We start from the raw sequence: 21,914 nt of genomic DNA, 5'->3' as shown, positions 1-21,914 counted from the left end.
TGGGAACCTTTTTTCTGCCATTTCCTCCCCAGTGAGCTTTCCTTGTCTTTGCAGTGCGATTTGGACACCTGTGGTGGAGCACTACCTCCAATTTCTTCCTCAGCCTTCTCTCTAGCTGAGTGTTTCTCTGACTATGATCTCCTGGAGATTGTGTGCTGTTTGGAAAGCTGAATAAGAAAGTGAAAGCCCAGAGTGGCTTAAATTGACTAAATGGAGGGGATGGGCCCATCCCCAATGTCAGGGTTGTAGGGAAGTGCAGTTTGCAATCCTTAGCAGCAATACTAACACTTCTGATAGAACACCTGGAGGTGCCTGTAGATATGACAAGCTGGAAGTACCTGTAAGCAAAGTAGATGTGGGGGCAAAAAATGGGGAATTTGGTGGGTTAATCCCTCCCAAAAAGTTAAGGACTGCTTTAATAAAAAAAGAAAAGACAGACTGGGTGTAGAGCTCCCTTTGCCAGAAGTGGACATACTTAGTCATGGTGTAAAGGCAATTTTATTCAATGTCTTTTTTGGTATAGTGTTTTGAAGATAATTAAAAGGAACGGAACCAAGTACTTATCTGAAAAGGGCTTCCAAGAATCATTTGTGCCCTTTTTACTTGAAATGAGTTCTGTAATCTTGGTCAGCTGCAAGGCATCAGTTCTGCCTCCTGTGTACGAGTGAAAGCATATGCTGGCTGAACTGGGGGTTTTCCCTCTTCTAATATCAAATAGATAAGTGAAACTTGATGCCCATAAAGATATGACCTGAAAACAACTAAATGTAAACTGAATACAACCACTGAGAACAGTCAAAATTATTCTGATCCGTTTTACCACTTTGGCAAATAGATGACATCTGGGTTATTTGAGTGAAACTGGGTTATTTGAGCTGCCTTCAATAATCTGTCTGTAGGTTGACAGTTGGCTTGCAGCAGATAAAGCTGAGCAATCACTTAACCAGCTAGAATTTGGAATGAAACACCTCATGTATGTTTTAAGCTTCTATTTCTATTGCTTACACGGCTCTTACGAATGTTCCAAGATTTTGAATAACTTCTAGATTTCCCTTTCCAGTCTTGATTTCATATTTAATGTTGTAAGGAAATTACTTCAAAGTAGCTTTGTGGTTAACTCTGTGGGGTTGTTCCAGAGGTCTGCAGAAACTTGGATCTAGGGAAAATGTGGGTAACACTATTGCTTCCAGACCCAAGCTCAGTTGCTGGAAGCTCTCAAGACTCTGCAAATGATTTTGAAAGAGCTTAAAGGCCTGACTACGGCCCTGACAGCAAATATCATATTTATCAATCACATGAGAGACAGAAATACACAGCCATGGTGCTACCAAACCAGAAGGACTGCCCTGAAAAGCAAAACAGGAGCAGAAGAAAACAAATAGTCAAGCTTTGGATTTATAGCAATGATCTAATTGACTTTAATGAGTAGAGTAATGCCATGTCTGATAAACTGATAATTTGAAATACAGCTGGAAAAGCACACATTTCACTGTGTTAAAAATACCTTATACAGTGATGTCATCTAAGGGATCATTGCATGGATGAGGGACTGGCACAGGGAAGGAATTGTCTGCCTTCACAACACAGTTAAACAGTTTCCACACTCTCAGGGCTCCTCAGAATGGTGTCGACTTGGAGAAATCCTTTTGCAGTTTCCACTACGTGATCCAAGGATGAGATCTCACACTGTGAGCTTTCATGAGCACCATGATTTTGTCCAGCAAGTGGAGCTCCAGATACCCACCCTAGAGCCAAGGAGCACATGTGAATGGAGACAGTCAGAGGATGCAAGATCCATAACGAGGTAAGCAGGCACCATAGCGAATTGCCAGCTCAGATATTGCCTCAGGAAGATGTTCTGAGGAACAGAGGAGCTTTGAACTGTGTCCAGTCAAGACATGACCCAGCCATCTCAACAATCCATGTCCCTCAGAAAATGCTGCCCTGACCTCAAGGCAAAGAGGAGTCAAACAGATTTGCCATCCTGGAGATCAGATAGGAAGCAAGAGTGGATCTCTTAATGAGGTATCAGTGAAAGAAAAAAGATAGCACCTCTTCTTATAGATTAGAAGGTTTTGAAATCCCTTCAAAAAGAGAAATCTCAAATGGATGAATGGCACCAAAGATTTTTTTCTCTCTTTCCTGTTTGTTTGGGGAGATATTGGTGAATGTCCTCAAAAAAAACCAGAACCAACATAACTACATATTTGCAAGCATACAGTAACTCTTTTGGGAGATGCAGTACTCTGTAGACTGCCACTTCTCCATAGGACAAGACAAAGTCTTGATCACAGAAGGGATTTACAATACAGGATGCTTTGATTTGGAATGCCAGAGAGCACAGAATCAGAAGTACTGGAAAAAGAGCAATTGTGGAAAGTTAAATCATCAGTAGTGAACTTTTAGGCCACTTTTAGAGGTACAGCATTACTTTCCAACCTTGCCAAAGTTGTTTCACCAACATAAACTAATCAGCTGCTTCTTTGTCCCTTTTACCCCTCCCTGACACCTTTTTTGTTTTAAAAAAAAAAACAACAACCCGGGGGATCTTTGGTCTAAGGGTCACCTGACAGTAACTGTATCTTTCTCACAAATACTGTGTGTGAGTTGGCTTTCCTCCTTCCTTTTGGACTGTCTCTAACTGAGATACAATGTCTGTCATGGTTTAATCCTCAATGGTGCACAGGCTCTCTGTCACTCTTCCCCAGCCACAGAGGGATGTGGGAGAGAATTGGAAGTGTGAAAGTGAGAAGACTTCTGGATTGAAAGACAGTTCAATGGGACAGCAAAGGAATAATAGTAATAGTAATCATAATAATAATAACAATAATAATAATAATAAACAAACTAATATACAAAACAAGTGATGCACAATGCAATTGCTCACCACCTGCTGAGTGATGCCCAGCAGGTGGTGATGCCCAGTTCCTGAGCAGCAGCCCCCAACCAACTTTCCCCCCAGTTTATATACTGAGTGTGATGCATACAGTATGGACTATCCTTCTGGTCAGCTGGGGTCAGCTGTCCTGGCTGCCTTGTGTTCCCCAGTCTCATTGCTGGCAGGATATGAGAAGCTGAAAAGTCCTTGACTTAGTATAAATTCATGTTAGCAAAAACTAAAGCATCAGTGTGTTATCAGTTATTCTCATATGTGATCCAAACCACAGAACTGCACTAGGTACTAGGAAGAAAATTACCTGTATCCCTGCCAAAACCTGGCCAGTGAGAGACTGGAGCAGGAAATGAAGCAAGATCTAAGGCTGTGTGTACTCTAGAGTAAATGAGGGGGCAGCTGGCACTCTGATACAAGCATCTGGATTCCTTTACCATAAAGTCCACTACAGAGTATTCCTCCAGCCTCCTGACTTATGCCCTTACCCAAATGTGGGCACATTCCCCCAGGACTCATACAGAGACATTCTTGGATGCCATCACCATCAGATGTGATATAATTTCCTTTTAGAGAGCTGTGAGAAGCGTAGGAGGGCTGTTCCTGCTTCCTCATTGCAAAGCAATTGCATTCAAGCCTGAGGTAAAGCAGAGCATGACTTCTAAATCCAGAACCCTCCAGCCTGGGGTTAAACAACCCCTGTAAACCACTGTGCCATTTTCTACAAGGAAGAGACATGACACACAGCTCAGGTTATCTAAAGTGGGTGAAAAGCCAGTTGTGGTTACAACTCTCCAAAAAGCTGCTGAAGCAATGGAGCTTACAATGGGGAAAGACAAGGAAAAAATCTGTGAGGACCTAAAGGTGAAAAAACATCTGAGAAGAGTTCTTACTCATTCTTCAAAGCTTTTTTGGTTTTCTGGATCTTTTGGACTTCACAAGCCACAGGGTGGAAATAGCTGGAGAAAATCAGGCAAATAACGAAAACAAGAGATTTCTTGATGTTGCTGCCTGTGTCACAAATGGTGAGAGGCCGATGACAAAAGCATTTAGCTCTGGGGTGTGCACTCTAAGGAGCTCAGTCCCTACCAGCTGCCTCAAGACCTGAAGGAAGCAGACACCAGATATCACAGGCATCCCACCTTCCTACATGGCATTTGCATCCTGTGTGGCTGGCCAGTAACCAGCCTCACTGAATCATTTAGGTTGGAAAAGATCTCTAAAAGCATCAAATCCAATCATTAACCCTTCAAGTCCACCAATAACCACGTCCCCAGGTGCCACCTCGACATATCTTTTCAATACCTCCCAGAATGGTGACTCCACCACTTCCCTGAGCAGCCTGTCCCAGTGCTTGACAACCCTTTTGGAGAAGAAATTTTTCCTGAGGCCGTGATTTATCTGATATTAGCTGTCATCTGCAACCAAGGCCCATTGCACGAGGCACTGTACAAACACAGTCAGAGAGACTTTTCCCCAAAGATTTTTCAAGCTAAACAGAGAAGACAGCTGAATAAATTGCACGCAGACTCTCTTTAAAGAACCTGTCAAGCACCCTTTTGTAAAACCAGCTGTACTAAAACAGGGAAAGACCCCTGTGAACATCATATTCCACCTCTTTTGCTACATTCCCTGATACAAAGCAGCTATATTTTGGCTCTGTCTCATAATTACTGTCATTATACCGTCTGTGTTTCACTTTAAATAATCTGCTTCCAACAACAGTATGAGATTACATAGATACTGAACAAACCTTTCCTAATAACCATTCTAAACCTCTCCTGGCTCAATTTAGGCCATCTCCTCTCGTCTGTCACTCGTCACTCGGGAGAAGGGCTGACACGCCGCCCATCCCGCCGCTCCTCCCAGCCACCAGGGGGCGCCGCGCGGCGGCGCGGCCTCCCCGGAAGTGACGGTGTTGTTTTCCTGCGCTGCTTCCCGAGGCCGCCATGGACATCCTGAAGAGGGAGATCAGCAGGAAGCGTCAGCAGCTGGAAGAGAAGGAGCTCCTGGGGGTGAGGGCGGGCGGCGTGGACAGCAGGAGCCGCCCGGGGTGTGGGCCCGGGGGAGGGGGGCGGGGGTGAGGCGGGAGCGGCCTGGGATGGGCCCGGGAAGGGGGCGCGGAGCGGCCCGGGGCCGGGTTTCCCAAAGCCAGGATGAGCCAGGATGGGATCGGGCAGGAGCCAGGAGGAGTTTGGGAGCGGGGGCGCAGCCTGGCTTCAGCCCTGTGTTCCATGGGCTTTTGAGGCTGGTTCAGTTTATTTCGGGCACCGGGGGATGGGAGAAGTCAGTGCGAACTTTGGTGAGCAGAGTGTGGTTTCTTTCCTGCCCACAGCCAGGTTCCATCCATACCCGGGCAGGGTGTGAGCTCTATGTGTGTGTGTGCTTAAAAACTCCATACCCGGGCAGGATGTGAGCTCTGTGTGTGTGTGTGCCTAAAAACCCCATACCCGGGCAGGGTGTGAGCTCTGTGTGTGTGCCTAAAAACCCCATATACAGGCAGTGTGTGAGTGGTGTGTGTGTGCCTAAAAACCCCATATACAGGCAGGGTGTGAGTGGTGTGTGTGTGTGTGCCTAAAAACCCCATATACAGGCAGGGTGTGAGTGGTGTGTGTGTCCCTAAAAACCCCATATACAGGCAGGGTGTGAGCTCTGTGTGTGTGCCTAAAAACCCCATACCCAGGCAGGGGTGTGAGCTCTGTGTGTGTGTGTGTGTGCCTAAAAACCCCATATTCAGGCAGTGTGTGAGTGGTGTGTGTGTGCCTCAAAACCCCATACCCGGAGCAGTGTGTGAGTGGTGTGTGTGTGCCTAAAAACCCCATATACAGGCAGGGTGTGAGCTCTGTGTGTGTGCCTAAAAACCCCATACCCAGGCAGGGGTGGGAGCAGGGTGTGTGCCTCAAAACCCCACAGTACAGCAGAGCCCCTTTCAGGGGTGTCTGGTTTTGAGGTTTGGCATCAGAGGCTGAAGGAGGGAGCTGCGGTCAGAGGCCGTTGTATGTCAGGCAAAGCATGAAGGAAGAAGTTGTAGTTTGTACTAATCAGGGAAAATGCTTTTGGGGTGACCACACTTTCCAGCTGTTCTGTGCCTGGAATGTCTGGAATGTAGAAATGTTCAGGCACATTCCTACAAAGCTCCTCCAAGCAAGCTTATAAAATACTGTGTATAAAGGTGATCTCTCCCACCTCCTTGATTGAATGTCAAATGATGTGTTCAGTATGATTTATCTAAACAGCCTGGGCCTGGTTGTGCACATCTGGAGTGAAGCTTTACACTAGAGACCACATGACAAAAAGTTTGGGTTTTCTAAAGTGCTGGCAAGCACATTGTACTTTTAATTCTGCTTATACATATATCCTGCAAAGTAACTCTGTATTGCTGATTTCAGAGGTGCTTCCTGCTAGGCATCTCTGGGAAAGGATGTAGCTGAATTCACCAAGCCAAGTAAGAAAGTTTGAGCCGTTTTTGCTCAACCATGCAAAAATGTGAACTGGTAACAACTCTCCTCTCTTTTAGGGCAATAAGAAGTATTTCAAACGCAGTGAGTTAGCTAAAAAGGAAGAGGAGGCCTACTTCCAGAGATGTGGCTACAAGGTATGGAAATTGTTCTTCCAGGACTTGGTGTGTTTATTTTGAAGTCTGCATTTTTTTTATCAACAATATCAATGTTGTTAATGATAATTGTTGTTCTTTGTTCAATCTGTTAATGTTATACATTAGCCTGTAAATGAGAAGCCACCTGGAGAGGTATGACTTTCCAAAACCATTTTCAATGCAGGAAAAGATATGCATGACATACAGCTACTTAAGTTTGTGTTATGGTTTGCCTTTTGTTTCTTTTTGTTGTTTGTTTGTTTTTATTTGTGAAAAGCATGAAGTGGCTCGGGATCAAAGCTTGTCTTCCTTTCTTATTAAATTGTGCTGTTAGGCATGAACACTGGATCTGATACAGCCACCTTCCTCCCCTTACTGAGAAAAATGGATACATTTGGATAATTTTATCTGATCTTCATTGTCAAAATGTCCAAAAGAAATCGGTATAGTGTGGGTGTGCATCAAAAAGATCTGCCAGCTCTCCTAAATTTGTATTTGGGTTTTGGCCATTAACCACCCAGCACTGAAGCTGTGCAACAACAGCATTTATGTTCTTGCTGGCAGAAATATTAGAAACAATTGGTAACCTCGGGGGCATTTTGCAACAAATGGGTGATCTGGAAGGCTTTATCTGCCTTGTAATGGTGTCAGGGCAAGAGTTTCCTGAAATGGAAAGAATGCTGTTGTCTTTTACAAGTGTGTGTGCCTGCCTGCCTGCCTGATGGGGTGTCTGGGAGGGGGATGCATTCCCTGGGGAAGACAGTTTCATAATCTTGTTTGCTGTTAGAGGGCACAAATAGGAGCTTTGTTTTCAAGTGACCTTTACCCAGTTAGTGACTTATTCTGAAACCTTGATCTGTTTGTGCACATTTGAACATCAGTGCCAAAACGATTCTGGGAACGCGCAGCATAAAGTCATGGGAAAGCTCTGGGAATCCAGCTGCTCTTCCAAGGGCACATGCCTGCCTGGTGCCTCTTGAGCAATAGCTTGAGTTCTTCAGAACCTGATGTGGTTGAAGTGGAGTTACCTGTGCTGCTGCAGCACCAGTTTGGGTGTGAAATGCAACCCTGACAATGGTTTTAAAATAAGTTACTTTGTTAAATTTCGTATCTTTTTAGAGCCTCCCAGATTTCTGCATTGGTTCTTTACTCTGTTAATGAGACATGGAACACAGACTGATTTCCTTTTAAATGCAGGTGCTTTTTTTTTTACTTTGCTTAGACTTAATAAGTTGGAATAATTTCACTTGCTTGAAGAAAGCACTGAAACAAAATAACAGTGGTAAAGATACTGCTTATAACTTGGAGTCCAGCTGACAGAATGGATCAAATCTTTTCTTCCAGTGCTGCTATCTCTTTATGATTTCAAGAATGTTTGTAAGTTAAAATTTGTATGTATCCTTCTGCTCTGGAACTATATTAAAAAAAATTAAATTGACACCTTCTTCCATATTTTCTGTCCCCTGTCAATTCCTCCTTCCCTGCATTGATGGAAATTTTATTTTCCCCCTCCCTTTATGTGTTAAACATTGATTTAATTGTCTTTCCCTTGTTCATTCCAAACATTTGTACTTGTAGGATTGATTTTTTTTTTTTCCCTGTGTTTGCTAATATAACATTGAATGTAGATTTGTGGCTGAATCTTGCAGCTGGAGCTCCAGGGGTGGATCCATCCACACAGAGTCACACTGACACCTGAGCAAGGCTGGCACTGTGCCCTGAAAGAATGAAAAGCCTATTAAAAATAATAAAAAAAATTCTGTCCAGTACCTTCCTCAGAGTGATCAACCCAAATACAGGCTGTCCATGCACAGGGAATGCTGCAGGCTGCTCTAGCATTCTTTGGGTTGTTTCCCTTTTAGCAAGTACAAAAAGGAAGTGAATTAAGAATAAACAAGATATGAGTGGGCACTGAAGATATTTCCTTATTATAGGAATACTGCCACCAGCAATCTGCTCCTGCTGTCAGAATTGTTGAATTTGAGCTTATACAGGGAGCTGTAGTTACATGGCTGCTGTCTCAAAGTTACTTTGATCCAAGAGTTGGTTTGCATTATTAAAATACTGAATAATGAAGAAGGGATGCTCTATTTGATTCAGGGACCTTCTTTTAGACTAAGAGGAGTCGTTAAAGATACCCTGTTCCTATGAGGAGTTGTGTCTTTTTTGTTTTGGTTTTTTTTTTTTTTTTTAACCTGTAAGAAACCGATAAGGTTGTTAGGGAGGTGCATTACCTAAAACAAGGTTGGAGAGGTTCATTACCTCTCAAAACCCAACAGAAACTGTGGATCACTGCTAACTGTGCTCAGCTTGCTGTAGCTGCAGGTCATAAACCCTGTAACTGACACTGACCCTGGAGGAGGCAGCTCCACTCTCACCCTGCTGTGGGATTTTCCTTCCTCTCCTTCTGTCTGTGCATGTGCTGGGAGCTGGATGAGGAAGTGAAGCAGGCTGGGAGCAGTACCAGTATTTGTGTTTGTCAGAGTATTTTCTGTTTGAATAATTTCTCCCTTCTGGTTCATCACACATTGATGCACGTGGTCTTGTATGGGTAGGTAGGATGGAACTGGGGCAGGAATCAACAGGTAGAGGGTGGATTTGCTATTTTTGGCACCACTGCTGGCATCTGCCTGCTAAAGTGACAGCCAAACTTCAGCAATTGTCCTTTCTGTTTGCTGGAGAGAGCGCTTCCTGCAACCTGCAGAAGTGTTAGTTCTTGATGCTTTCAAGAACTTTTATTGTTTTGTGAGATGCAATTATGGACCATAAAACCATAAAACAATGAAACTAAAGGTTTATTGAGTCATACTAAAGTCTGTGTTCCAGAGTTCTGTATCTTGCCATCATTTCCCATCAATATGTGTATTTGTTTCCATTGCACATGAGTAACTTTGTCTGTTCAATGTAGGTACAGCAGCAGGAAGAGGAGGAGAAACCACTGGCTACATCAAATCCAGTGCTGGAACTCGAACTGGCAGAGGAAAAGTTACCAATGACTCTTTCCAGACAGGAGGTAAAGTCAAAAACCATAAACTGACTCCTTGAGTTTACAGCAAATGCACCTGAAATTTCTTGTTAGGGCTGTTTCATCCAGTGAACTGTACTTTTTATGGCAGTTTTACTTAATAATAAGCTTTTTGCAGTCAGCAGTTAATGATCATCTTTGCTTATCAGGGCTCTGCTGTCCAATTGAATGCATAGGGAGGTGCAGATGGGTAGAGCCTCTGTTACAGGGATTTACACAGATATTTTATAACATTTTACAGCTCTTTCAGAGAGATACCCTGAATATCAGCATTATTCTTGGATAGCATTGAAGATGGCATGCTGACTTTTTCCAAGGTTTATTTTTCCCTGAGCTTCTTTTCTTTGTAACTTGTTGGTCTGAGCACAAATTCAGAAACCAAGTTTTGGAAGTTCACCTTAGCCTCTAGAAGGAACAGTCCTAAAGCCAGAGCAGCTGGGATGTTCTTTGCCTTTTCTAAGGGTAAAAATGCCTGTGTGGATTTAAGTTCACAAACAGATCCACACCCCAAAGCAGAAGCAGGAAGTTCAGAAGTACAGAGTACACTGGAATCTTGGAAATACTGAAATTCACAGTTGAGGTCATCCAAGCATGTCACACCTCCCCATATTTTGTCAGGATATTCAGGTTTTTACAGGACTTGTAATGGGGGTTGTTGGTTTTATATTTGGTTTGAGGTTTGAATCAAGTTGAGGGAGGCTTTTTCAGTTCTGTTTTATTTACTTTTAAAGTAACTATCCCATTCGATTTTGGGACTTCATATTTCCCAGATGCTTAATGGTGGGGGTTTTCAGCAGATCATCTCGTAGCTGTGCTGGGACAACCTGCAGCACAGCTCTTATTTTTATTGCCAAGACAAATAGGTGAGTGAGATTATTGTCAAGTTCCTTTGTGATTTTTGAAAATGGTTTTTAAGCTCTGCCAGAGGGAGGATTTTTGTGTATTTGTTTGAACAAGTCAGAGCAGGAAGAAGTTTGGCTGTATCAAACAACCTGGGATGTTATGCAAAATTTGGATCAGCAATATTTGGAATGACCTTTCACTGAAATACCGTGGGAATTTTATATTTAGATTGTAAAGTGTCTGGAACATTTTTTGACTGCTTAAAATATTGCCATTTCCTCTCCAGTCTAGCTCAGCTTGTTATTCTAAGCAAAGTAAATAAATCTGTCATTCTGGATTTTATTTTGCTTCCTTTATGCATCAGGGAGTGCTTTGATTCTTTGCAGGTTATCAGGAGGTTACGAGAGAGGGGTGAGCCCATCAGGCTGTTTGGAGAAACAGATTATGATGCATTTCAACGTCTGAGGAAGATAGAAATTCTTGCACCTGAAGTGAACAAGGTAACCCTGGCTCTTAGTTACTTATTCATGGTGTAAGTAACCCTAGAAAAGTTCCTGAAAATTATTTTCAGTAGCTGTTAATTTTCAGGAGGAGGGGGTAATAGACAACAAAGAGAATATGGGCTCTTGTGTCTTTATTCTTTTTTGTGAGGAACTATGTTAAATATCAGAGTTTTGTGCACAATTCCAATTAAGTTACAGAATTCAGCCCTAGAAACCTTCCAGGCCCTTTACAGCTGGCAAAGGGGCCTTCAGGTGTCACTAATACCCCAGCTTGTTCTGCCCCTGCTTTTTTAATGAGCAGAGAAGTCATTTACTGTTACAGTAATCCTGTGTTTGTGATTATGTGCACCCTGAGAAGGCACAGGTAACTAAGAGCGGGACTGCATACTGTCTCTCTGGGATAGAAATGATTTTTCAAATCCTTGGATTCCAGAGCTATAACTTGTTATGGAAGTATCATAATTTCCCCCTTCCCTTTAAAGTAGCCATCAACTCAAAAACTGACTTAAAGATAAAATTAATTTATTCATTTTGTCTTAAGGAATGATCAGTTAAGTGAGGAGATAGAATTGAGGTTTGGTTTGCATTCACTGTTAACCAAATTTACAGCCTTACTAACAGAGTGCCAATTTGCATTTTCTTCCCTAATTTGTGGCAAACTGAATTGTTTTAAATGTCTTTCCTGGGGCTGCCCACAAAAGGGAAGCCTTTTCCTCTCCAAGTCTTTAAAAGAAAGATAAACAGATCTAGAAATAAAAGCTCTGCTAATGGAAGCTTCCCCTCCAGTGACATTGATCACAGGAGCAGGATTAGGAAATAGAGAGCCCATAAATAGGGTTGTGCTGGATTTTTGTTACGTTTCAGTCACTCCTGTTGCTGTCTAGGGGGATTCTGCATGTTGCTGAGTCAATCAGCCTTGTGGTTCAGACATTTTTAGAGTAACTAAATGATTAATAGAAATGCTTCAGACAGCTAAGTATGATGATGGAAGAGGGGAAGTAACTGTGCATATCCATTCCCTGTGGAGTAGCTGAATTTATCTGAGGGTAAGAAATGTCATACTCATTTACAGACCTGTATATTTCATGTCTCAAGATGAGCAGGCAAATCTTTCAATTGTGGTTAAGGTGAGTTTTGTTCTATTTCAAAGGTTCTATTTGAAAGAACCTTTTAACTTTATATATAGTTTTAAACTGATTCTGGTTTTTTAGTCACCTCTTCTAAAGTTGAGGGTTTTAAGGAGTAAATCTATGATAAAACATTCTGCTATGTTTAAATAATTTGTAATAAAAGGAAGCAACATTATTGTTTTATGTCTGGCACTGAAGGAGTGAGATTTATTTACAGCTTTTTTTCAGGGCAGATGTGAAGAGCTGATGATAGTTATGGTCTGGTTTTCATTTATTTTGGGGTGGTTCAGTGCATTGCTTGGAGAAAATGATTTGAAGAAAGTCCTAGAGCTTGATTCCATCCTCCAGGCTTTTTTTTTTTGGTGAAAATACTGTAAAAAGTATTTTTCATAGGTATGAGTGCTTCAGAAGTTCATGCACCTGCTTTTTGTTAAGTGCTGAAGCAGAAAGAAACTGTTGTTGGAGTTCAGTTAAATTCCAACAACACTAAACCCTTATGTGTGTTTTTACAGAATTTGCACCTTAAACAGAAGTTAGGTGCTCACAGTGACAGTACTGAACTGCTTTTATTTACTTGAGGGTTTTTTTATAAACCAGTCTCTCTCTTCTTTTTTTTTTTTTTTTTTTTTTTTTTCCTGTTTCCCAGGGCTTGAGAAATGACCTGAAGGCTGCTTTGGATAAGATTGATCAGCAGTATCTGAATGAAATTGTGGGTGGCCAAGAAGCAGGAGATGATGACTCCCAGAATGACCTGAAAGTCCATGAGGAGAATACTACTATTGAAGAACTAGAGGTGTGGGATAGGTCATAACTAGGGGATGTTAGATGTAGCATGTTGCTGTGAGGAAGCTTCAGGATTGTTTAGACAAAGTTGTCTTCTTTTCAACAGGTGACTTAGGCATTCTGAAGTATTCTTAAGGAGAAAATTTAGGTTACCAAGCCTGGAGTTGCACTGTAGGTGCCTACAAGAGACAAATGAAAACTCAAGTGGTTTTTGTTTTCAACACTTCATCCCAAAGGGGACTGGTGTTGCCTGCAAAGACAGTGATACAGTAAAGTTTCATTCTCCAGGATTTCAGAAGTAGAGAATTGAATTCCAGTACATTACATGGTCATAAATGCCAAAGCCTTTGCAATGAATATTTGAGAGGGTAATAAGGTCAGTACCAATTAATTTTCCCTGTACAAGGAAGAACAACTCAAAATAAATGAAAAATAGGCATACAGAGAAAGAACATTTGATATGAAAACATCTAGGACAAAAAAAAAAAAAGAGCATCAGAAGGAGGGAGACCACAGGAAATATAAGTGCAGACATAATGTGTCCCAGAAACTTGAGTGCAAATGGCTGCTCTGTTCTGAAAGAATCCTGTGGTGTTTGTGTGAATGAGTGGAGAGTGAGTGCCAGGAAATGCACTCAGCACCTGGTGTTTCAGGATAATGTTTTGAAAAGCACATTAACTTGAGCTGAAGACTTTTACCCTTAATCTTCAAAACTCTTTGCAGAAGTTAATCTTCATTCATCCTTTCAAAGTGTGTTTAAGAAATAAAATGATTTATAACTGAAAGCTGAAGTGAATACATTATTATTAAAAAATAGTCTGGGTTTTTTGTTACAGTGCCAAGGGTTCTTGTTTAAAATAACTGCAGTACCAGAGTGGGTAGCAGCAGTTGTATTGGACTTGAATTTTATTGATCTGTTAGCTCTTAAAATAACCCCTTTTTGTGGTAGTAGGGCAGGCTTGGTTTGAGCCATGCAAACAATCTTATTCTAAAAAGTTTGAAAACACTACATCTTAATTTTATTTTACTTTAGCTGCATTGCCTTGAGCATAAAAGCTTACATTGAATTTGATTCCAAATCTAGGAGATTTTTAAAAATAAAACTCACTCTGGAAACATGAGGGCAATGGAAATTGATTATAAATGGAACTATACCTACTGGAAAATGTTTATAAAAACTTACTGTTAGTATTTACAGTTTTGAGGTTTTGGTGGAGAATTGGAGCATACAGCTGGGCTTTTTTAGTGGTTTGTTGCTTGGTTTTGGGTTTTTTGTTAAAAATTTGTTCCCTCAAATTCACAGTTGCAATTAAATGATAAAAAGCCCCAGTACACCAGAGAATTGAAATAGCATAACAAAATAATTAGGTTAATTGATGGCTTTGGGGATCTCAAAAAATGCAGTGCACCCACAGTTCCCCTTAATACAGTGCTATCAGACAGCTGCTAATTATGCCAATAATTCAGTAGTTAATGACTGAAGAATTACTGTTGCATTGACTTTTCAGAAATAATCATATTGCTATTGTGATGTCAATGTTTTTAATAGATTAAGGAATTTCAGTAGCATTTGTAGCTGTTTCATGACCAGTGTTTGGGATTTCTTGTGGAATTTATTGCAGTTGGTGGTGCAGTGAACCATGCTCTGCTGTGGTGGTGCTGGCAGACTATACAAAGTAGAAATAATGGCCCTTTTCCCCCTGTTCCAGGCTTTGGGAGAATCCTTAGGACGGGGTGATGATCACTATGATATGGACATCATAACCAAGTTCTTGAAGGTAACAAGCTCTAATTATTCTGTAGTTGTGTCATATTATTACTGCCATGCAGATGCATTTCAAGAGTAGAAGGGTGGGTTTCAGCTGCTTGAGTGGAAAATCTCACATGTTATGTGTAAGATGTGGGTTTTTAAAAATGCTCGGCACTCCACAGCCTTTGTTAGTCACAACAGTGACTTGTGCCAAATCTGGGAAAGAGCTCTTGGGAGAGCAGCATTCTTCAAAATCTGCTCCCGCTTTTCCAGACAAAATAAATACGGTTTTGATTTTCGTGTGATATTTGAGGCAGTTGTCCGTAGCTGCCTCTGTTTGGTACTGTGGCATCAAACCTTTGGAGGAGTTTCCTTGGAACAGTGCAAGCTGAATTGGAATGTCACCTAATACTGGTAGTGAAATTAGAGAGTTTTAAAGGAAGTCCACAGGTTGAAGTGGATGGCAGGAAATTGTTTCCTGGCAAGAAACCTGTGTTGCCTCTCAGCTGAGTCAGCCAGTGCCTGTGTAACTGTTGTGGTAATCAAAGTCACAGCAAGAGCTGAAGCTTTAATTTGTGTGTGCATTAAGATAAGAGAGTTGTTCCTATGCCTCCTTGCCTGTCCTTCTGAAAAAGGTTTTACCTTCTTAACTCGGATTTCCAAAACAGCTCACTTTGCCTTGCTTGCTTAGCCCTCTGTTCTGTCAGTAGATGGCAGCATGACACAGATGTGCTTGCTCCCTGCAGTTCCTCCTGGGAGTTTGGGCCAAGGAGTTGAATGCCAGGGAGGACTACGTGAAGCGGGGCGTGCAGGGGAAGCTGAACAGCGCCACTCAGAAACAGACCGAGTCCTACCTGCGGCCGCTCTTCAGGAAGCTCCGCAAAAGGGTGAATCACCTCTAAATGCCTCTTCAGCCTTGCTTCCCAAGTCCCCAGCATCAGGGCCCTTTCCAGGAGAGGGGATAAGCGAGTTGGTGACAGTTTCTGTATCTAGAGCTCCTGACACCCTGTTCTGACTGTATCTCAATCAGTGAAATCTGCCCACTCACTGCTTTTCCAGCTGTTTAAAGCAGCACCTGATCCCTGGGTTGCAAACGTGACAGAAAATTGGGGGTTGCATTTTGCACTTTGCCATCAGCTACCAGGTGTAACCACTTAACCTCTCCTCTTCAGATCCTGCATCTGAATAATGAACATGTTTTCCTTTGTGAAACTCCTCAAGCAAGGGCAGTTGCTAAACTTTGCATAAATGCTGAGTAAGACGATTTTCTGAGCTGCTGTTCTGAAGTGAATGTCTTTTTTTTCTTTCTCCTCTCTCCTGTAGACACTTCCTGCAGACATCAAAGAATCAATAACAGATATTATTAAGTTTATGTTGCAAAGAGAATATGTGAAGGTACGTTTGTTTGTACTTTTCCTTTTGTCATGTTCACACTGTCTGGTTGTAAAAGATTGAGTTTATTGCTTCAGCATTCCCATTTTTTTTTTTAATTTTGAAGATGCATAGCTGGAAATACAACATCTATCCCAACAAAATAAAAAATGGCTGTGAAATGTTAGGCTCTAAGAAGTGTTTGATCCACAGCTGACAGAAGATCTTCTGAGGTTGATGAAACTGCACAGCTTTGTAAACATGAAGAAAATTTTTCTCAGAGATGGGTACATTAAGTTGCAGAGGCATTCCTCAAGGGGAAACCTGATGTTCTAAGGTTAAATGAAGGTATTGAATAGTAATAGGGTGTTGATGATTAATTAATTAGGAATTAATTGAGGCAAACTGAGTTATTGAATATGAGGCCCTGTCCCTTTCTTTGTCTGCACTCACATTAAGTGGTCTGGTGAGGTTGAGGTGAGTTAAGGAGAAGATTTTTGTGGATGAAGTCTGCTCACTGCAGATGGCAGAAGTACTTTGGGGCACAAGATCAAAGGCAGTGTTAGGCTTTATTTGTAGCTGCCTTCAAAAGTGAAATTGAAGTACCAATAGCATTTGCTGAAGCAGCTTGTATATGCAGAGGAAACTGAGCTGTCTTTTGCCTTTAAATTTCTCGTATTTCTTACTATTCTTGTGAGGATTTGCCATAATTTGTCAAGTAAGCAAGCAATCCTGCTTTTGATGCTGAAAAAAACTTTGTGTGGCCTAAGGCAAATTTAATCCAAATCATTTGGAAGCAGAACTGAACATGTGGGATATATGATAGTGGGATTTTATTTTGAAGCATTTTTTTCTCCTCGTTTTCATCATTATGTGGAAATTCCCTTTCCAATACCTTCTCAAACTAATGAGCATGCAGGAATGTGGTGTATCTCCGGGTTAATCAGCAGTGCTTCTCTCTCCTGGAGGTGCTTGCCTTTAAGTAAACTTCTCAGAGATTTTGGATGACTTGAGTACACATTGGATGTTTTGTTGTTTTGTTTTTTTACATTAGGCTAATGCTTTTACAGATACATCCTTTTAAATTTTACTTTCTAGGAGACTTGCCTCTTTTTCCTACTCTTGTCTTCTGTCTGCTTTTGCCTGCTGCTTGCTTTGTGCACCCTAGTGAATACTGTCAGCCACAAATTCTTGCTGCTTTGTTAGTTGAAAAGCTTGGAAAATTTTAATTTTGAAATCAATGTGTTGACAGCAGGCAAATGCCAGAATGCAAGTTGTCCACTCAGCCTTAATTAACCCTGTTGTGACAGTCCTTCAAGGGTCTTTAATTGCATGTTCACACACTGTTTCATTACATAAGTATATTTAAGTCAGCAAGTAGGCATTTCACTAAGGCTGTTCAGATTCTGCCCATGCAGCTGATGACTAAGCTCTGTCATGTCTTCAGATTTGCTTTTAGGTCTGTCTTCCACCACTGCCTTGTTCATTATTCACCTCCCAGTTTGTTCAGTGCTAGCTGGAAAGAATCTGCACCCACTGGTCATGATTGCTGCTTCTTATTGTCCACTTTCTGAATAGGAGGTGATAAATGAACTCTTTATCAGTGAGTTTTGTAGCTGCTCTCTAATAGAGAAGGAATGTCCTGTTCCACGTCCTTCAGGTTTTTTCTGTAATTGTATCTGCCACTTGCTGTTTCTCAGTTGTTATGTTGGGTTTGTTTAAGCTCTATAGTTCTATTCCTTTCTGCCTTTCTTTCTGTTAAATTTCCCTTTGAGTTTTATCCCTGTTTTTCCCCAGGAATGTTGTCTGTTACAGCTTTAAAAGAGGATCTGTGCTCTCGATGGGGAAATTCCTGATTGATTTATTGCTGCTACTGCTCTGGCCTTAAGCATGGTGACAAATGTAACCTTATTTAACCAGAGATAGTTAAGTTGAAAATAATCCCAGTAAACCTTAGTTTTGGTCAAGATAAGCAGACTGCCTTATCCAATTAATTTTTTTTCATGAGGGAAAGTCCCTTCTGAAACTTCCCTCGGAGTTCCACGTGGGAAGGTGCGTTGTGCAGTTGGTTAATACCATGCAGAGACACTGGAATGGGGCTTTACCTGCACCTGGCAGTGCAGAAAAGCTTGCTGTGGTGCTGTTGCTGTGGTGCTCAGTGGTGCCCTTCCCTCCCCAGGCCAACGATGCCTACCTGCAGATGGCCATTGGGAACGCCCCCTGGCCCATCGGCGTCACCATGGTCGGCATCCACGCGCGCACGGGGCGCGAGAAGATTTTCTCCAAGCACGTGGCCCACGTGCTCAACGATGAAACTCAAAGGAAATACATCCAGGTAATGGCAGCTTTGGAAATCCAGCAGGTCTGCTTGTGTAGGGGGATCTTTGAGAAACATCCTTGTCAAGGTAACATCAGGTGACGTGGTCAAAAAGTCCCAGAAATGGATGGGTTTAGTTTGTGTCAAGCATAACATCCAGTTAATAGTAGCTCATCCTGGACCTGGAGGGTCTTCAGTGCTGGGCCAGGAACAGTCTAATGGGTTTTCTGGACTGCTGTGATCCTGCATGAGCACCAAAGCAGCTGTGAAGGCAGGCTTGATTCTCCTGAGGCCTCTCACTGCTTAGCTCGTGCTTTAAACATGCACAGAATTTAATACTGTAAAATTCAGTCCTTCTGACTACTTCTGCAGCTAGATAAATGCATTCATTAATAAGGTCAGGAATCTGGGCTCAGAATTCCAGGTTAACTTCCTCCTGGGCATCTTCATATTCATGTGGACTTCTGGCTGTGGAAGTAGTAGCAGTGCTGTTTTTCTGCTCTGTCCTTTCCACACAGTGGGTGGACAGGTCTGGGGAAACAAACCTTCTCTCTTGGTTTTGTTAAAAATGTGTTTGGCTCTTGCCAGTTGCAGTTTCATTGAGATAAAAAAACCTTCTGGGTTAACTCTGAAGCCTCCAGAGCAGCATCATGGAGCTCAGAGCTCCTGTTAGGGGAGATTTATAAATGTCTTCCTTTTTCAGCAGCAGGACTCCTGTTGCTTTTCAGCTTCTGCAGATGTCTGCAAGGAAATTGCTTGCAAAATGCAACTTCCCCTTCTGCTCTGAGTTTCCCTGTATTTGGGCTATGAGTATAATCTTTGGTTTCTCTTCAACTCTAGTTTTCAATAGCATAACCTGAAAAAAATACCATTGTGAAATCACAGGGACCTACAGACACAGAGATGACAAATTAAATTTGACCAATTACTTTGTAAGGTGAAAATTGGCATGTGGATTATGCATCTTCAGAGACAGGCTCCAGTTATGCTTGGAAGTATTTAATGGATGAAATAGTTTTAAACTAAATAATGTTGTTGTGGTCTGTGTTAATCCACATGTCATAAGGGTGAATAATTCAAAGGATCACAGAATGGTTTGGATTGAAAGAGAGCTTCAGAGACTGTCAGGTTCCAACTCCCCTGGCAGGGGAACCTTCCAGACCAGACTGCTCAATACTTGGCTTTCTCTGTCCATTTGCCACTCCTGGAGCAGAAGGATCTCTACTCTGGAGTGTTGCTTGGTCTCTCTTAGCATAACATACCTAGTGGGAGATGTGTGTGAATTCCCCAGTTTGTCCCTTCTCTGCTTTTGGGGCTACTTCTGTTGGCCAAGGAAATCCTTGAGTTCATCTTCCCATGACAATTTCATACCTCTGCTTTTCAATTACTCAACTCACTGCAGCACCAAGACAAAGTTGGCTTTAAACATGTATGTTCTTTATGTTGGTTTTAGATTTTTGGGTCTTGTTTGACAAGTTTGGTTCAAACTGGAGCATGGGATATTTATTACCCATGCTCCCAGCAGCTGCATGAAGCAAACATGTTCCTGATTGCAGCACTCTGGAGTGAGAACATCCCAAAGGAGGAGTTGTTATGGTGCTGGGACAGACTTTCCATGCTGCCTGCATGAGAGAGGCCAAAGCATCATCCTAGTGAATCACTCTTCCCTCAGTGAGGAGCTGCCTTCCATGAGGAGAGTCTCATGACAGGGACATGACTCTGCCATCTTGGAGTGCAGTGTCACTGCTAAATTACACTTCCACCACAGCAGTTGGCTTTATTCTTTGTTAGACTTTTCTGGGTGACTTGAAAGAAAATAATCACAGGGTTTCTGTCATGTTGGTTTTTGGCAATTGATGCCTTGAAAGAACTGAAAAGTCCACATTCTGCCTTTCTCTTTGATTGCCTCTGTGATGTCCTGTGTCCACAGTTCTCCTCCTGAGAAGTGTTTGATTCTTGCCTTGGCTCTGCAGCTTGTTTTGAAATTGCATTTTGATCTTTAGAATTAATTTTAATATTCAGCTTGTAAATATATTTAATTATGATATCATTTGTTCCCTTGGTGATAAAGAGGGATTAAAGAATTGCTGTGATCCTTCACTGTGAATCTTACCAGGTGGGATTGAAGCCTTTTTGATTATGCCACAAACTCCTCTAATATTGAAGAGAACCTCAAACTTTAAACAGAATAACTACCAAAATAAAAATCCCAACCTCAAAATAGCAGCCTTTTCTTTTTAATTCTTCTTGTTAAGCTTAAGAATACTGTAGGCTATTAAATTTGTTCAACAGCTGCAGCCTCATTACAGGATTGTCCTTGTTTTGTTACTTCCTAGGGGCTGAAGAGGCTCATGACCATTTGCCAGAAGCACTTCCCAACAGACCCATCCAAATGTGTGGAGTACAACGCTCTGTGAGGCTCTGCTGGGACTCACATTTTGGGCCACAACATCCAGAGGATGCAAGAGGCACTTTGAGCCTGAACACCAACAAGAACTTGGGGTGGGCTTTGCAAAAAAAAGCAGAAAGAAGGATTTTTTTTTTTTTTTTACAGCTTCCTTTTCCCAAGCCCCATTTATTAAGGTTTATTTTGAAATCTGTTTTTTTCTGAACACATCCAATGTACAGCAGAGGGATGGGTTTTGAAGAGTGTAAGACCAAGACAATGACCAAGGGACAATGCACATGACAACTGCTTTTATTTCAGTTTGTTATTCAGGGAACTGTGCAAATTGAACTGTTTCCCATATTTTAGAGCTTTAGATGAATCTCAGCCCTGCAAGGAGCATATGTGGAGCTTTTTTTTGGCTGCTTCTGCATTGGAGACTGACGTGGGGAGATGATTAGAGGGAAGCAGTCGAATCTGAATCTTGGTTATTTCTGTAAATATAAGGACTTTATTGGCTAATCTTTCATGTGGTATTTATCAGGAATAAAAAAAAAAGTTTATATATTTCTCAGCCTCAGTGCAAGGAGTTTTTGATCTTGAATGCATCTGATTTGGCTTTTTTATTTTTTTGGTAACGACATTTTTAATATAAACCTTCTGGGCTTGGGGGAAGTAATCTTATGGCTCTTGAGGCTTTCAAAATCCATTTTTGTACATCTGGAGAAAATTTTCAATCTGCTAGGCATTGCAGAGAAAATAATTAGGACCTCCCATAACCATGAACAGTATTTCTAGCAGCCATAAATCTTTACCATTGTGTATCCTGACTGGGAATAGTGAGGAAACTCATAGGAATGATGATGTCTAATTCTGCGTAAACAGTGAAATATTGAAACTTTGTTAGTTTTGAGCAGAACTACTTCCTGAAGAAATGTGTCACTATTCCATTGAATGGGTTTGTCTGGGTCCTCACCTCAGCTGGCAGCTTGGAGCAGGAACTGGAGCCCTGTTCTCAAGGAGTGACCTGTCTCCCTTGGGTGTTCCCAGGGTCCTGTGACACAGTGAGAGATACTGGGGGATGTGAGTTGGGAGGAGTGTCTTGGAGAAATTCAGGTTCTTCTGGAGACTCTCTTAGATTCTGAAATGCTTCTTTGGACACAGGAGATTTTCAGTCTGGAGTGTTTGACCCCAGAGAAAATGTCAAGAGTTTAGAAGTAATAAAATGAGGCTGATGAGACCTCGCTGTCTCCTGGGGGAAGGGCCTTTGGGGAGGAGATGGGGATTTGTGGGGAGCAGCTGGGCAGATGTCAAGAACATG

General features: G+C 41.9%; 1 protein-coding gene across 1 annotated transcript; it reads left to right on the top strand.

Moving 5' to 3' along the window:
• Nucleotides 1–4,755: 4,755 nt before the first annotated feature.
• PRPF18 (pre-mRNA processing factor 18) lies at nucleotides 4,756–21,167 on the top strand. Its single transcript, XM_059847483.1, has 10 exons — nucleotides 4,756–4,905; nucleotides 6,408–6,485; nucleotides 9,394–9,498; nucleotides 10,740–10,853; nucleotides 12,633–12,779; nucleotides 14,479–14,547; nucleotides 15,266–15,406; nucleotides 15,843–15,914; nucleotides 18,070–18,225; nucleotides 20,544–21,167. Exons 1-10 carry the CDS (start codon nucleotides 4,840–4,842, stop codon nucleotides 20,622–20,624), a joined length of 1,029 nt encoding a protein of 342 aa, XP_059703466.1. The 5' UTR covers nucleotides 4,756–4,839; the 3' UTR covers nucleotides 20,625–21,167.
• The last annotated feature ends 747 nt before the right edge of the window (nucleotides 21,168–21,914 follow it).

Source organism: Haemorhous mexicanus, chromosome 5 (genome assembly GCF_027477595.1).
Source record: "Haemorhous mexicanus isolate bHaeMex1 chromosome 5, bHaeMex1.pri, whole genome shotgun sequence".
Lineage (NCBI taxonomy): Eukaryota > Metazoa > Chordata > Aves > Passeriformes > Fringillidae > Haemorhous > Haemorhous mexicanus.
Note: the sequence above shows the minus strand (reverse complement) of the source record. Positions and strands in the feature narration are given on the sequence as shown.

What these genes read in the sequence shown, in the direction of transcription:
- PRPF18 (XM_059847483.1), top strand. Translation starts at nt 4,840, where the DNA reads ATGGACATCCTGAAGAGGGAGATCAGCAGGAAGCGTCAGCAGCTGGAA. An exon ending in TTGCACCTGAAGTGAACAAG is followed by an intron (nt 10,854 to 12,632) that starts GTAACCCTGGCT and finishes CCTGTTTCCCAG; the next exon opens with GGCTTGAGAAATGACCTGAA. An exon ending in CTCAAAGGAAATACATCCAG is followed by an intron (nt 18,226 to 20,543) that starts GTAATGGCAGCT and finishes GTTACTTCCTAG; the next exon opens with GGGCTGAAGAGGCTCATGAC.